General features: G+C 55.6%; 2 protein-coding genes and 4 non-coding genes across 6 annotated transcripts; 4 read left to right on the forward strand and 2 right to left on the reverse strand.

Annotated features, from left to right (window-relative positions):
• The first annotated feature begins 1,305 nt into the window (after positions 1 to 1,305).
• Positions 1,306 to 5,733, forward strand: MRPL58 (mitochondrial ribosomal protein L58). The gene is made up of 6 exons (XM_056137884.1): positions 1,306 to 1,488; positions 3,087 to 3,123; positions 4,410 to 4,469; positions 4,888 to 4,970; positions 5,353 to 5,522; positions 5,602 to 5,733. Exons 1-6 carry the CDS (start codon positions 1,315 to 1,317, stop codon positions 5,684 to 5,686), a joined length of 609 nt encoding a protein of 202 aa, XP_055993859.1. The 5' UTR covers positions 1,306 to 1,314; the 3' UTR covers positions 5,687 to 5,733.
• A 1,907-nt stretch (positions 5,734 to 7,640) lies between these two features.
• On the forward strand, positions 7,641 to 7,713 carry TRNAR-CCU (transfer RNA arginine (anticodon CCU)). The gene has a single exon. It is a non-coding gene; the product is annotated as a tRNA-Arg (tRNA).
• Positions 7,714 to 8,153: 440 nt separating this feature from the next.
• TRNAR-UCG (transfer RNA arginine (anticodon UCG)) lies at positions 8,154 to 8,226 on the reverse strand. The gene has a single exon. It is a non-coding gene; the product is annotated as a tRNA-Arg (tRNA).
• Positions 8,227 to 8,396: 170 nt separating this feature from the next.
• Positions 8,397 to 8,469, forward strand: TRNAR-UCG (transfer RNA arginine (anticodon UCG)). Its single transcript has one exon. It is a non-coding gene; the product is annotated as a tRNA-Arg (tRNA).
• Positions 8,470 to 8,710: 241 nt separating this feature from the next.
• TRNAR-CCU (transfer RNA arginine (anticodon CCU)) lies at positions 8,711 to 8,783 on the forward strand. The gene has a single exon. It is a non-coding gene; the product is annotated as a tRNA-Arg (tRNA).
• Positions 8,784 to 11,308: 2,525 nt separating this feature from the next.
• Positions 11,309 to 16,178, reverse strand: ATP5PD (ATP synthase peripheral stalk subunit d). Its single transcript, XM_056137886.1, has 6 exons — positions 16,057 to 16,178; positions 13,737 to 13,875; positions 13,355 to 13,451; positions 12,307 to 12,378; positions 11,600 to 11,662; positions 11,309 to 11,502 (listed from the first exon to the last, which is right to left on the reverse strand). The coding sequence occupies exons 2-6, from the start codon at positions 13,856 to 13,858 to the stop codon at positions 11,371 to 11,373; spliced, it is 486 nt and encodes a 161-aa protein (XP_055993861.1). The 5' UTR covers positions 13,859 to 13,875; positions 16,057 to 16,178; the 3' UTR covers positions 11,309 to 11,370.
• Between the last annotated feature and the right edge of the window lie 46 nt (positions 16,179 to 16,224).

The raw sequence follows: 16,224 nt of genomic DNA on the forward strand, positions 1-16,224 counted from the left end.
CAAGGCTCTGACCTGGTGACGCGCTCCAGAAGCCCCAGGGGCGTCATTTTCTACGTAATTATTTTCCTAAAAATAGAACTCTTCCCTAAGAAGCGGCTTCTGGCATTGTTAATCGGCACCGAATCTATGGCCAGTTTCTGGGGGCCCCAGCTCGTCGGACAGCGCAGCGCCAGCGGGGAGCAGTCAGACACTGTGGAGGGCTCATCCTGGTGGGGGCGACCCGTGCAGGGGGCCTGCGTGCCCTGGACCCAGAATCTCTCCCTGACTCTTGGGCCTGCCCCTTCCCGGGTCCAGCACGCTGTGATTTGTTGCAGAGCCTCCATGGGGGAGCAGTGTGTGTGTGTGTGGGGGGGGGGGGGGTGTTGGTTGGTTTGTTATTTGTTTCTAGGCTGCTTTGGGGAAGAATTACAGGAACAGTAACCCAGAGTCTGCAGAACTTCACATTTCAAAACATATTCCCAAAGAATTGGATTGGGAACTAGGGCATGACTAAAAGGTAAAGTATGTATTTAACGTCTGTGAGGCCCTGGGTTTGATCCCAGGCACAGGAAAGGGAGGGAGGAAGGGAAGGAGGAAGGGAGGGAGGGAGGAAGGAGAGAAGGGAGAAGGATGGGGTGTTCCTCATATGGGATACTGTGCTTGCCTTGCACACAGCCAATCCTGGTTGAATCCCAGGCACCCCATATGGTCCCCCAAAGCACCTTCAAGAATGATCCCTGAGCAGAGCTAAGAATAAGCCCTGAGCACCGCCTGGTGTGACCCAAGACCCAAAAACTACAAAGAGAAAGAAATTCCTCTTACTAACACTTCAAGGGCTGGAGTACAGCAGATAGGGCGCTTGCCTTGCACATGGCTGAACCAAGTTCGATCCCCGGAACCCCTTATGGTTCCCTAAGCACCGCCGGGAGTAATTCCCGAATGCGGAGCCAGGAGGGAAAAAAGCCCCGCGCATTGCTGGGTGTGAGCTCAAAACTAAAAAAAAACCAAAACCAAACCCACGTGAGTGCCTGTAAACGGGTTCTGCACCCAGGACCCAGCAACGACAGCGCCCTCGGGCACTTTCCTACGCTCAAACACAGGCTCCACAGTGGAAAAGTAAGATGAAGCCAAGTGAAAGAAAACCCAGGAATTGGCCGTTCTCCCGGCCGCCCGAAGACTCGGGAGAGCCCAGACCGGACGCCGCTGACCGCCTTCCCGCGACGGGGCACAGGGCCGCGCGGAACCAAGAGCGCCGGCAACCCGAGCGCACGGACCGCACGGACCGTAAGCACCGCCCCGGAAGCACCGCCCCGGAAGTGGCCCAGCCACGCCAACATGGCGGCCGCCTGCGCCCTCCGCCGACTCGGGGCGCACCTGCTCACGCTGTCCGCGCGCGGCCCGCGCCGGGCCCCGCACAGACAGGCCAGCGGCGCCAAGTTCCAGAGCATTTACAGCCTGGACAAGCTCTACCCCGAATCGCGGGGCTCCGAGACTGCCTGGAGGGTCCCGGTGAGCCGTGTCTCCGCCTTGGCGCCCCGTGGCCGGGGTCGCCCCGTCCCCGCCTCCCGGCTCGGGGCGCGCGGGGGTCGTTCCGGGCGGGGGCGCGGGCGCCGGGGACACTGGGCTAGGGCTTCTTCCAAGCCTGTCCCGTTCCGCAGCCGGCTCAGACGCAGGTTCTCGCCTAGTTCTTGTTCCGAGGAACCGTCTGGTCCCGCCGGAGTGGACCAGGAGGGCGGGACGATGCCCGCTGGTGGGCTCTGGTTTGGAGAGTCACACTGCCCCACCCCCCGTGTGTCCTTCCCCCCCTAGTCCACGCCGCCTAGCCCTCCAGGGTGCGTCCGCTCTACACCCCACCGTGCGCGCAGTGCAGGGGGCGAGGGGATGAAACAAGTCCGAGGGCCGCTGGATCCCATGTTCTGGTGACGGGGAGTCTGGGAGGGGGCGAGGGGGCGTCCTGCAAGGGGCTAGCTTCTCTCCCGTTGCCAAAGCTCCCCGGGCACCGACAGCTTTGCAGATGCAGACGCCAGGAGCAAAGCAAGTGGGGTGGGGCTGAGGGGGGTCCCTCTTCATGGAACCCTTCTGGGGTTTCCTGGAAGGAGCTGGAAGTAAACAGGGAGAGGAATGGGTTGTCCAAGTTCTGGGGGAGGAGGTGAGGTTCGGGGCGCCCCAGAGGAGGTGCTGAGTAGTGGCAGTTGATTTTTATGAATTTGGAGTTGAAAGAAGTCAGGGTTTAAGCCAGACCTTGTTTTGGGGCCTTGCCCCTGGGATCTCCAGGGACCCCAGAGCCATTCTAGGGATATGTGTTCCCCATGTAGCACTGGTCAAGCCTGGCTATGTGAAGACCCCCCAGACTACACCAGGGCTGCTCAGGGAGGGTCTGGAACCATGGGATAGTGGGTTGGGTGCTTGCCATGTACAGGGCCAACCTATGTTTGATCCCCGGCACCCCACATGGTCCCCCAAGCACTACCAGAAATAACCCCTGAGCATTGTCAGTTGTGGCCGAAAAACCAAAATAAAAGAATGCTGGGGGTGGCGGGGGTCCCAGTGATAGTATAGAGGGTAAGGCGCCTTTGTGCACACCACCAACCCTGATCCCCGCATCCCTTATGGTCTCCCAAGCCCCCCAGGGGTGGTTCCAGAGCACAGAGCCAGGAGGAAACCTGGAATACTGCTGGATGTGGCCTGAAGAAAAAAAAAAAAAGCTGAGGCGGTCTTAGGTGCTAGGGATGAAACTCTGGGATCTCTGACTTCCCCTGTGTAAGACAGGTGCTCCGGCCCTCTGAGGTAGGGGTGTGTGTGTGTGTGTGTGTGTGTGTGTGTGTGTGTGTGTGTGTGTGTGTCCACCAAAGGTGGCCGCCGGCTAGATGCAGAGGAAAGGCTGCAGAGTCAAGGCCATTTCCCAGAAGAAAGTCAAGGCCATTTCTGCAGTGGGGGCTTGGGCTTGTGGACACTTTCCCTGTCCTTCCCATCAGTATTGCTGAGGATCTGAGAGGAATGGTGTGACAGCAGCACTGTGCCGTGATACTGTTCCCCTGTGGCGCTAGACCAGGAAGGAGTCGGCCCACAGCTGAGGCTTCCCTGACGCGGTGTCCATTCTGTTGCAGGATGAGGCAAAGCAGGCCAGCAGCGACATTCCTCTTGGTGAGTCTTTTTATTTTTGTTTAAAAGATCAGTGCCAAGGGCTAGAGAGAGGACAGCGGGGAGGGCGTTTGCCTTTCATGTGGCCAAACTGAGTTTGATTCCCAGCATCCACTGTGGTCCCCTGAGCACTGCTAGGAGTAATTCCTGAGTGCAGAGCCAGAAGTAACCCCTGGTATCACTGGGTGTAGACGAAGAAATAAAAACAAAATTTAAAAAATAATAAAATCAAAGATCAGTATGAAAAGATTTTTTTTTTTTAATCAATGGGGCCAAAGGTATAATTCACTGGGTAGGGTACTTGCCTTACATGTGGCTGACCCAGGTTTCATCCCTGCACCCCATATGCGGTCCCCCAGTCCTGCGTGCCACCAGGTATGTACCCAAACCCCAAAAAACTAAATAAGAAGTTAGTGTGAATTTTGGGCCTGAATAGCTCAGTGGCTTATAGAAAGTTGCCTTACAAGCATGTGGTCAACTGAGTTCAAATACTGGGTGTTCTGTATGCGTGTATCATGTCCTGGAAACTGCTTACTGAAGGAGGAAAAGCTTCTCAGGAGCAGTCCTGAGAGGGGTCCACGAGGCCTGCCGAGGCCTCCTCCCAACCACCATGGTGCCCGGCCCCAAACTCTAATTTCATCCTCTTCTTAAAAAAATTTTTTTTTCCAGTTTTTGAGCCACTCCCTGCAATGTTCAGGGAACCCTATGGGGTCCTTGTGATCGCATCTGGGTCGGCCACTGCTGTATCTCTCTGGCCCTTCGCCTCACCTCTCATTTTCTCAAACACCCGCATCTGCTCTAAGGCTCAGTGTACAGGTTATAACAATGGACAGAGTGGCTGTGTTGCACAGACTCAGAACGCACTGAATGGAAATGTGAGCATTAGTCTCATGGTCAGTCTGACCCAGCCCAAAGCCAGTGCCCTTCCATCCTCTGACCCGGAAACACTTCCCCCAGCCACCTTAGCACTGTGAACATCACAGGGCCGTGAGACCCCACCTGCCTTCTCCCCCTGCGACTTCCCCGTGTTGGGCAGTTTGCTTTGTAATCATCTTTTTGCCCCTGGGTGGCTGCTTTGCACAGATCCTGGCCTGAAACCAAACAGCAAAAAGCCTTTGGCTCAGAAGCTGGGGGGAGCAGAGGCCATGGCTGCGGTCATAGGCTCTTTGCATGCCCTCTGGGTAGTCACTTCTCTCAGTTTCCATTCCAGCATCTGCAAAGCCTGTGTCTGCTCTGTGCTGGCTGGGGCACAGGCTCATTAATCTGGGTGTGTGTGTGCTATTTTGCAGATCGCTTGACCATATCGTACTGTCGGAGCAGTGGTCCCGGGGGCCAGAATGTGAACAAAGGTACAAGCACCTTGGCTGACCTCCGGCTCCCCCTTTTCAGGCTGGGCTTAACAGCTTTACTTTGTCGCAGACGCAGCTTGAATATCACCATTTGTAATAATCCGCTTTACTCTGGAATGTGGTTGGGCCTGGTTCACAGCCTGTTGGCAGGGGATGAGGGTAAGACCCGGGCTGGTTAGCCCAGACCAAGGATGGCACAGTGCATGTGGGGATCGTCCTTGGAAATAGCTTCCCTGCATCCAGGTGGCTCGGGGGATCCGATCCTTGCTTCTCTCCAGAGTCCAGAAAACTGTCAGGAGACCTGGGCACTGTTTTCACCCCAGAGTGGCAGGCCAGACCAGTGGCTTTGGCACGGTGGGGGTCCGGCCCCCTTTGTTCCCACCTAGCTCCCTGGTGCCAACTGCCCCTTTGTTTGCAGTGAATTCCAAGGCTGAGATCAGGTTCCACCTGGCGACCGCTGACTGGATCGCAGAGCCTGTGCGGCAGAAGATGGCCGTCAGGGTAAGCATGGCCTTTTCCTCCTCTTTCCTCCTTCAGCTGCTCTATTTGGGGGGTGGGGGGTAGGGATTCTGTGCTGGAGATCAGACTCGGGGCCTCCCACTTAGCGCATCCTCTCCATCATAGAACTGGAGCCGTATCTGCAGCCTCCCGCAGCCCCACTTGCTGGGTTTGGTTTGGGGGTTGCATCTAGCGGTACTGGGGGCGACTCCAGGCGCTGCGAAGGAATCACTCTCGAGTGCTCAGGGGACCTTGCAGTGTCCGGGAAGGAGACTCCTGCCCCCCAGGGCCTTTGCTCAGCTTGAGGTGCTTGTGCCTAGCCCCGCCTCGGTCACTTTTAACCCTTTCCTCCCAGCAGTTCTGGTCTGTTCTTTGTTCCTGGCAGCATAGAAATAAAATCAACAAATCCGGTGAGTTGATCCTCACGTCTGAGTGCAGCCGCTATCAGCTCCGCAACCTGGCCAGCTGCCTGCAGAAAATCCGCGACATGATTGCCGAGGCCAGCCGGCCAGTCCCCGAGCCGACCCCGGAAAACCTCGCTCTGCACAGGGCCAGGTATAGACAGTGTCCCCAGCCTCCGTGCCTGCCCTTAATGTACAGCGGGACTTACGGCGTCTGTTTCTCCTGTTTGTAGGGTAGAGAACAGCAACCGGGAAAGACTGAGACAGAAGAGAATCAGTGCGTCACTGAAGAGCAGCCGGAGGGCCGAGAGGGACTGAGGGGGCCGCGGGCTCCGGAGATGGGGCGCTCTCCCCTGCCACGGATAATGCCGCAATAAAGCTCCCAACACCCGGCCTCGTTTCTGGTTGCAGAGCTCCGGGCAGGGCTGAGCCGCGTGGGGCGTCTGCCCTCGGGAACACGGGGTGCAGAGCTGAGGTGGGGAGAGGGGAGGAGACCATAGCCAGTGGGGACAGAAGAGAAGCTGGGGGACTGGGGGGGAGGTCGAGGAAGAGATGCTAATGTGGGCGAGCCCTGAGTCTAGCTTGGAAACTTCCATCTGTTTCTGTTTTGGCTGCACCCACCAGTGCTCAGGGGTCACTCCTGGTGGACTCGGGGAACCCTGTGGGATGTGGGGATGGAACCGCAGTCAGCTGCATGCAAGGCAACACCCTCCTGCTGTCCCATTGCTCTGGCCCCTCTGGAGCTTCCATATTTCAGTGTTGGTAATGGGTGCTGCTGAGTGGGAAGAGATGGCGCAGGAGGGGCCCTGCAGGTTCCAGGTGTTGGGAGGACGGGGGATGATGGGGCACTGGAGAGGGGTTTCTGTCTCGCGGCAGCGGGGCCCAGACCTGTGGGAGCTCGGCACGGGCAGCGTTTGCGCCTTGAACAGACAGCTGTGCCCCGTGCCAGAGGGGTAGCTGGGCTGGGTGGCTGGGCCAGGGACCCAGGAGAGCTGGGGGTCAATGAGTCTGAGGAGTGGCAAAGCGGACAGCATGTGGTTCCAGGACCCGGAGTGCATACCTGCCCCCTCAGCCCATTCTGGCTCTAGAAACAAGGTTGTGGGGACCCCAGGTCCAGGGGAACCTGCACTGATGAAGGAAGGAGCAAGTCCTTCCCCTAGAACTGACACTTGGGCCAGAGCAGCAGCGCAGCAGGGAGAGCAGTGGACTTGCAGGTGACTGACCCAGGTGTCAGGAGCCCATCGGGTCCCTAAAGTCCCACCAGCCATGATCCCTAAGCACAGCTGGGAGGGTGTTTCCTTGCTCACAGCCGACTCGGGTTGGATCTCCAGTGCCACATAGGGTCCTCACCTGGAGTGATTCCTGAGCGCAGCCCAGCTGTGGCCCCAAAGCACAAAGCAATATATACCGGGGGTCTGGGCAGTCGTACAGTGAGTAGTGACATCCCGGCATCCCGTGTTGGCCCCGAGCCTCACCAGGAGTAATTTCTGAGTGCCTAGATCAACTCCCCACTGCGGCTCCGGTGGTTTGTGTTGGGAAGGGGCTCGGAACCCACTGCACCTATAAACTAGGGAGAGTGTTAGTTGTGGGACAGAATCTGCTAAGTGGCTGGTGGCCCTGAGCTGCTACTCATGAAATGTTAGCCAGGAAGCATGGTCAGTTTGGCTGGGACCAGGGCACAGGAAGCCAGATGGCAAAAGACACCAAGTGGACGCCAGGTCTAGAAAGGCCTTACTTAAAGGGAGAATGCAGGGAGCTGGAGAGAGCACAGTGGGCCTTGCACCTGCTGACCGAGGTTCATGCCCCAGCAGCACTCGGTATGGCTGCAGGCCAGGGGCCTAACGGGTGAGTGACCATAAGGAGGCAGCCTGGCGTGGGGGGCTAGGAGTAAGCCCTGAGCACTGCCCTGTGGGTCCCAAACAAAAGCTCATTACAGTGTCCCTGGTTTGATGCACACAGGACATTTCTCACTGCTACCTGGCTGAGTGACCTGCTTCCAAGCCATCTGCGTTTGGTGCATTTTCACCTTTTTCCCACTTGGTTGTTTCGTTCCTCCTGACTTGTTCCTCCTGGTTTTCTCACCATGATAACCTGCTGATTGTTCCCTGTCCTGGGCGGGTGCTGGTCTGGTCTCATTCACGAGTCTTTTCCTCTCGTGTCTGTCAGTGATGCGCAGGCCGCAGCTCTGTACCGGCCGGGCACGTGTGGGGTCACGGAGGGCGCGGCAGGCGCTGCTCTCTAGTGCCTAAGAGGCCGCCTTGATGAGCTGCAGGCCCCAGTGGCCTAATGGATAAGGCACTGGCCTCCTAAGCCAGGGATTGTGGGTTCGAGTCCCACCTGGGGTAGGCCCTTTTGAAACTATTTTTGACTTGTCATTCCGCGTCCCCAAGTACTCAACTGACTGGGGCGCAGTCCCGTCCAAGGTTGCATCAAAGGTTGGGAGGCAGACAGAAGAAGGGGGATTTCCCGACTGTCCCCGTCACACACTCCTGCTCCAAAAGTAGCCCCAAAAGTTGCCGCCTCCCCTGCCTCTCAAGTGCAACCCAGGTGGGACTCGAACCCAAAATCCCTGGTAAACTTGCTTTATCCACTGGGGAGAGACGGACGCAGCTCCACGTGGCTCCCGCGCACCCATACGCCCGACGCAGACTGCACGCAGGAACCCGCCGCAGGCTCCCCCCACGGGGCTCCCCTAAAATCGAGCACAGAGGTGCAGTGGGTAGTAGCGGACCCCAGGAAAGGATGCTCGGCCGGAAGGGCATCAACTTCTCGCCTAAAAGGAACCCGACCACGAAGGGATTCGAACCCTCAATCTTCTGATCCGAAGTCAGACGCCTTATCCGTTAGGCCACGCGGCCGTCCCACTGAAGTATCGCAGCTTGACGCCCTCGTGCAGCCCCTCGGCAGTGGCAGCGCCCGCGCTCGGGCCTCAGAGCCCCGCGCCGCGGATCAGTGAATCCGTCCGTTTGGCCTCCGTTACCGTTGCAGGTCAGCAAATAGGCATCCGCGGGCGCGAGAGCTCGTAGTAGACCGCGTGGCCTAATGGATAAGGCGTCTGACTTCGGATCAGAAGATTGAGGGTTCGAGTCCCTTCGTGGTCGTATCGTTTTAATCCCGGGGAGAAGGTAAAATCCCTGGGCCGTTGTCAGCACTCTCGGCACCGGCGCTAGTTTTAGACACGCTAAACCTCGCGACCCGTCACTCCCTTCACCTTGAGCTCGATGTTAAACAGCTCTAGTCCAATGGATTTTTGGTCCCCGGTAAGTTCCGGTAGTGACGTCATCACGCATGCCCACGGCATCACTTTTCAAAAGACATGTGATCCGGCGGCGGTTACGTGAAGCCCCAGTGGCCTAATGGATAAGGCACTGGCCTCCTAAGCCAGGGATTGTGGGTTCGAGTCCCATCTGGGGTGGAAGGAGGAAGTTGTTTTTCTTGGGGAAAAATACTTTATATGAATACATTTTTTTCTTTTCACTTGCATGTGTAAATGACGTTTTCCTCCATATACGGTCCGAACGCTGGTTGCGTCAGGCGAGGCAAGCGTCTGCACCCGCTATCGTATCTCTCACGTCCACCTTGGTTAGAACCCGGGTCAGCCGCGTGCAGGACAAAAGCCCTCCCCGCCGGTCTATCGCCCCCTGACCGTCCTTGGAAGGAAAACCTGGTCCTGGAGAGCTTGCTGGGCGGTTGAGCGCCAGCCCTACACGTGACCGACTCGGGTTTGATTCCCGGCAACCGGCAGGGTCCTGGTGGCCACTAGCCCCAGCAGATTAACAATGGAGGCAGAGCCGTGGAGAAACCCACCGGCGTGTCCCAAAAACAAAACACATAAACAAAACAAAAAAACAATATGGGGACAAACTTGTTCCTCTGACCTGGTATACAAATCTCGCTCTGGTTTTGGCACGCTAAAGTATTTGATCATGCGCTCTTACAAATCATAAAAGCTTAGGAAAGGCTTTATAAGACACTAACGTATGTTTTAAGTTTTATTTGGAGGACCACAACCGGCAGTACTCAGCACCTATCTCTTGCCCTGCGCTCAGGGAGCACCCCTGGAGCAGCTAAGGAGACCCTAAGGGGGGGGGGGTCGAACCCCAGTTGATGGCCTATCTCTCCAGCCCCTCTAATTATAGACTTTATGTGTATTATATGAAACTACGAATATACAACCCTGTCTTCCAGTTCTGCTGTGGAGGCATTGCACCTGGCAGTGCTCAGGGTTGAAGGATCTGACCCAGGACTCCACAGAGAGTGCTCTGGCCCTTTGAACTACCTTCCTGGCCTCCTAAGTATTTTCCTGAAAGTTTTTTCCCTGTCTACAAAAATTCAGTTTGATCCTTCTGTGACCAAATGTGTTGTGAACTTAAAGTTGATATAGTAATCTTGAGTCTGTTTTGTGTAATGTGCATGCTATTCTTATCTTCTATCCTTTCTGTAATTATTTCTCATTGATACAAAATGTAGGCAGAAACACCCTATAGTGGCTTTTCTGTATCTTTAACTTATGTTGGCCATTATTGTTGGGTTTTCTGTCCTGTGAATCACTGTGCTGTTTTTCTCAGGGCAAGTTGCTCAGACCACACATGGCAGTGCTCAGGGTTGTGTTTGAGGAAACATATACGGTGCCCAGGATACAGCAGCACACAAGAGCCTAACCTCTGTACTACCTCTCTAACCCCCATATCCTTAATTGAAACTCTCTTAATCTATAATGTTCCCACTATTCTGGATAAATTTATAAGCCATTGTACATTGTTAGTCTGATTTCCTGCAAATTCCAAAAATAGAAAGGTACTGGAGGTTGAATATATAGAATGGGGATGGGAGGCGCTTGCCTTACACACAGTAAACTTGGGTTCAATTCCTAGTACCCCGTAAGGTCCACAGAGCCCTGCCTGGCTTGATCCCTGAACCCTATTCACTGCTAGCTATGACCCCAAAATACAGGATGGTGTTTTAAAATCTTTTTGTGGGGGGCCATAACCCAGTACTGAGATCACTCCAGGGCTCAGGGGAATATGTGGTGTTAGGGACTGACCCAGGGTGGCCACTTGCAAGGCAAGCATCCACTCCAATATACTGTCTCTAGAAACTATCCTTTATTTCTTGCAACATTAGGGATCAAACCCAGAGTCTCACATAGACAGGGCATATGGTCTACCCCTGAGCCATCACAGATATAGGTGTGTTAAAATCTTCACAACTGAACTTCTAGCATTGGATTTATTTTTCTGCCATGTATATATATGGCAGAAAAAATATATATATGGGGGGGGTGAGAGAAAGTTTGGGCCATGCGGCGATTTCAGGGTCTTCCTGCCTCAATAGGCCTGGGCCATGCTGGGTAAAGCACATGTGCCGCCAAAGGTTGGACAGGGGTCAGCTGCATACAAGGCCAGCAAAGACCTCAGGCCCTGTCTATCTTTCTGGGCCCCCCAAAATAATGTTTTTAAATCATGGAATCAAAAAGACTTTTGAAAAGTTTCTGGGCCACACCCACTGGTGCTTGGAGGGTGCTGGGGCTCAGACCCACTGGTTGCATGCTGGGCGAGCACCTTGGCTGCTGTGCTCTCTCTCCCAGACCCTCAAAGTGATTTTCGGTGCTTAAATAGAGAGCCCAAACAGATCTGAACCTTATGACAATTCTTTTCATACACACTTGTGCTCCAGAGCTGAAGCCCAGAGACCTAGGTCCTCATCTCCCTATGTTCCTCTGGCCCCCAGAGCTGCTCCACTGTGAGTGGGACCACCTGCCCCTGTGCTTCCCCGGAGTCCAGGAGCATCTGGAAGCCATGGAGGGCGCAAAGCGAACCAGGCTAGCCGAGCCACTGTGCGGGCACCAGGACCCAGGCAGCGGCCTTGGGGGCTCAGTCAGGGGCTCCCTGGGCCCTGTGGGGTGCAGCGCGCATGCTTTGAAAGGAGCAAACACACACGGCACCACCTCGTCCTTTTAATGGCCACCGGGACAGAGGCCCGCACTTGCACCGCAACTCAGCTTATAAACTCTCGATGGGTTTGTGAGGCCAGTAGGGATACTTCTTCATGTCCAACTTGGTTTCTGGGAAGGCCTCGTTCAAGTCCTCGATGGTCATCTGCTCAAATGGGATGATGTTCTTCATCTTCTCCAGCTGGAAGGGAGAGACAGTACTCAGGGCGACCGGGTCCCCAAGGAGAAAGGCACCCCAGCAGATACGCGGGGACAGAGCATGGGTGGCCACTGCTTACCTCCCTCTGGTACTCCTCAATCCTGGCCTTGGACATTGCCAGAAACTCATTACAGTTCTTCACCTGCACAAACACAAACAGTTCGGGAACCTGAACACGCTGGCCTGCCCCTGAGGCGGCCAAGGTCCGAGGAGTCCCTGAGCCCACGCCGGCAGCCCCCCCCCCACGCTCTGCAGGGGCTGTATGGCCCCCTCCTGGATGGGGCTGGGATCGGGGGTGTCACTTTTACTGCTTCCCCTGAACACCCAGAGAAACCCGTTCAGGACGAGCTTTGCAGGGAGCACTGAGTTCAGGGAGACTCTCAGGAGGCGGCCCTGGGGCCCACGTGCTTCCCAGAGGTTGGACACGCCACTTGGCCCACTAGCCAGACATCTCTAGGGGACTCTCCAACCTCCCTGCATCTGGAGACAACCCAGTTCTGAGCCGTGTCCTGCCCCAGACAGTTCCTTGAGAGGGTTTCTTGGGCGGAGTCAGGCGCTGGTTCCCCTCTGCTGACTTCTTTCACTTGGCACCATTATTTTGGGGTTATTCCTATTATTGCACTTGCTGGCAGCTTATTTATTTTGGCATGGGCTGTGGGGGGGGGGGGGGGAACACCAGACTGTGCTGGGGGTCAGTGGACAGTTTATTCTTTAATTCCCTCAACCTCATCTCAGCTACTCCAAAATACAGCGGGAAGCCCAGGGTAGAGACGGCCCAATACTCACATCCTCCTTCTCCTCGGCATCCACCTGGGCAGTGAATTTATCTTCAGGCACAGGGACCTTCAGGGCATTGAACTACAAAGACAGGAAAGAGAATAGCACCCGCGTACCCTCTGCGTGCCTGGGACCCAAAGCTACAAAGCCTTCCACATCTGTCTGTGGTTCTGACCACACCCAGTGGAGCTCCAGGCTCACTCTTGGCAGAGCAGATGCAATGCTGAGTAGGGAACCTGAGCTGGCAGTGTGCAAGGCCAGCGCTCGCCCCGCTGCACCCCAGCCCCTTCTGTTCAGATGATTTAAAATCCACGTTCTTGGGACCAGGGAGATGCGCAAAGGGCTGGAACACAAGCGGGAAGGCCCAGGGTCGACCCTTCACACCAGAAAACCTATATTCACCATCCGAAGGGTAAACAACGCTGCATCAGGGGGTCCAGAGCAGCACCTGGGGAGCCCCGCCCCTAGACCGCAGACCCTGACGATGGGAAGAGTGGGGCTTCTTCCCCTGAAGAGGCCAGGGGTTGCCGACCTCACACATGGACACAGAACTCACAGAACTCCCCAGAAATTCTAGTTTTCCTCTCTTAAGTGAAACCCAAGCAAACTGACTGGCAGAGCACTCTGGAGCCGATGGAGAGGGTCACCCTAACACTGCTGAGTGGGGCAGTCCTCAGCAGACTCAGAGCAAGACCCTGAGAATGAGCTCTGGATACCCAGAAGTGATTGTTACATGGAGCAGGAGACAAAGGCCGAGAAAGGAAGGAAAACGGGACGAGGGGGAAAAGGATGGCAGTCTGCTCCGAGGGAACATGAGGGGGTTTGGGAGGACTCTAAGGGGCCGGAGACAGCACAGCAGGGAGGGCATCTGCCTTGTATGCGGCCAATCCGGGTTCGACCCCAGCATCCCAGATGACCGAGTCGGAATCCTCCCTCCACAGCATGTACCCAGGTAAAGTTCAATCTCCGTCCGACCATGGGTTCTGCGCTCACCATCTAAAGGTTGTGATGAGTGTGTCATTACCCACGAGTGCCCGCACCCGCTGACTGGCCTCACCTTCTTTTCAAAGTCATCGACCAAGCCGGCCTTCGCCACGTTGGCCTTGTAGTAAGCCCAGTCGATGGCGGGTGGTTTCTCGGGGAGGTTGGCCAGCCTGTGCTCAAGGAAAAGCAGAAGTCACACAAGTTCCCCACGACCCGAGCCCTGATTCCTCTGGTCTGGAACGCATGTTCTCCAGGAGGAAGATCACAGGAATTTCTTTGTCTGTCTATCTGTCTCTCCCTCCCTCCCTCCTCTCTCTCACACACACGCTTTCTCTCTTTTGCTCTCAGACTCTCAGATTACATTTCAACTTTGAGCAGTACGAATCCACCTCTAACTCCAAAGCTATTTCAGCTCCATATTCAGGGCAAAGGTGCCCCCTCAAACAGGCACTGACCTGGAGGAGAGGGTCTCGTTCCAGGACTTCAGGGAGTTAGCAATGGCCTTCTGGTTTCGGGGGATGATCTCCCCAAAGGCGATCCAGTCGATGGTTTTCAGAGCAAGTTTTCGCCCGGCCATCTCGAGATCCTGAGATCCTGCAAAATATAATGATGAGATCAAAATTGGCCTTTTGGGGCGCTGGAGCGATAGCACAGCGGGAAGGGCGTTTGTCTTGCATGTGGCCGACCTGGGTTCGATTCCCAGTATCCCATATGGTCCCCTGAGCATGCCAAGAGTAATCCCTGAGTGCAAAGCCAGGAATAACCCCTGTGCATCGCTGGGTATGACCCAAAAAGCAAAAACAAAACAAAACAAAAAACCTGGCCTTTCTTAGAGGAGGCCCAGCACCGTTGATCAGAGATAACACTAGGGGTACAAAACGGATGGAAGGATGACAAACCCGCAGCCATCAATTACAAAGGGACATTCTGGAGTGGGAGGGGGTGTGAGGGGAGGGGGCCAGCTGGGAGGCAAAAAGCACTAGACCAGAAGATTTGTAGAACCAGTGCGAGGATGTGGGATGGGGTGCTGAAGATGTGGTAAGTTTGCACATCAAAACCATAAGTATTTAACACTATCAGAGCTGTGTAATTTAAACAAAAAAAAAGGAGCTTAGAGAGAATCAGCTAAAGACGCTCCTAAACCAATGTACCTGCCAGACCCCTTCCAGAAGAAAAACCACTCAGCACACTCCGGACACCCCCTCCTCTAGGCGAGCAAACCAACCCCCAAGTGATTCCAGGCCTGCACCAAATATCCCCACTCTGGGAAACAGTGCTCGCCGGGCCACGAATGGAATTCACGCTGGCGTCTATGGGCCTGATCCTCTGAGCACTTGGGTAGTATGTTAATGTTAATAAAGTGCAGACAAAACAAAGGGTCAGACAATAATACAGCAGGGAGGGCATTTGCCTTGCATGCCGCCAACTTGGGTTCCATCCCCAGCATTCCAGGAGTGATTCCTGAGTGCAGAGCCAGGAGTATCCCCTGAGCATCACCAGGTGTGACCCAAAAAGCCAAAAATAAAAACAAAAAAAGGAAAAGAAAAGAAAAAACAATTCGGCCCATGTCCTCCTCCTGTCTTCCAACTCCTAATCATCCACGAATGCCCCATTCAGGATTACTCTCCACATACCTCTGGAACAAAGCACAGTAATCCTCATGCCATGGACCAAAGTCTGCAATTTAAAACACGTTCCCACTCGGATCGCATGTGCATCTCTGATTCTCCAGCGCACAACACTAAGTTTCCACAAGGTTGACTTAAAAAGCACAAAGGCTAGGCCAGAACTTCCTTATGCAGATAACATCCCCCCAACACACACACACACACACACACACACACACACACACACACACACACACAAATTTCCACAGAAGGCGGTTAAGGAGTCAATTTAGGGCTAGGGAGAAAATACAGCAGGTAGGGTTCTTACCTTCAAGGGATTCACTCCCTGGCCCCCCATTGGGTCTCTGAGCACTGCTGGGAGTGACTCCTGAGCTCAGAGCCAGGAGCCAGCACTACCTTGTGTAGCCCCCAAAACAAATTACCAACGGGGTGGGGGATGAAGAAGCCGCCTAGAGGTGACAGGGACAGTGATGGGGACTGAAACGAAGGGGCAGAAACTTCGGACATCAAAGCCACAAACGTTACCACCACCGTCACCATGTTTTGAACTACAAAAAAAATTATTTTTAATCATGATTTTCCTTTTGGCCACGCCTTGGAGTGCTCGGTGCTTACTCCCGGCTCTGCGCTCAGGTCAGCCGTGTATCGCTCCAGCCCCACGAACCAGAGGAGAATTTTAAAAAGCCCACCCAGAAGCCCAAGTTCCTTACAACCTTCTAGAAGCTGCCCACAAGGGCGAAGCCCCCTGCCCCGGCTCTTCGCAAAAAAGACCCTGGTGCGGCCGCGCCGGGTTTCGAGGCCCATTTAGCCCCGATTGCCCCCGAGGCGGACAGGCCACCCCCGCGCTGCGCCCCCCACTCCAAGGCTGGACGCTCCTGCTCCCGGGAGCTGCTGGCCCGGCCGTCCTTCGCGGGCACCGGGCGACGCGGGGTGAGGACCGGGCGACGCGGGGTGAGGGCCGGCCCCGGGGTCACCCCGCGACCTCGCTCGCGGGGGAGGGGAGAGGCCGGCGCGGGACGCGGAGGAAACCGCCGGCGGCTCCCAGCGAGGTAATTCAACCAACGGGCCACGCAAAGTCCGACGTGGCGACAGAAGCAAGTGACCCCCGGCCCCAAGGCTCGCGCCCCGGGCCCCAAAGCTCACTCACCTTCACCGACCCCGACGGCCGAGAGTCCACGGCAGAACTAACGGAAGTGGGTCACCGGAAGCTCTCCCCTCAGCCAATTCCAAAATGAAGGAGACGCCCCCTGACGCGCAGATCAGCCAATAGAAATGGCGAGACCGTGACGGAAGTCCCTCCCTCGGAGGCGGGCAC

This window comes from Sorex fumeus, unplaced genomic scaffold, assembly GCF_029834395.1.
Source record: "Sorex fumeus unplaced genomic scaffold, SorFum_2.1 ptg000128l, whole genome shotgun sequence".
Taxonomy (NCBI): Eukaryota; Metazoa; Chordata; class Mammalia; order Eulipotyphla; family Soricidae; genus Sorex; species Sorex fumeus.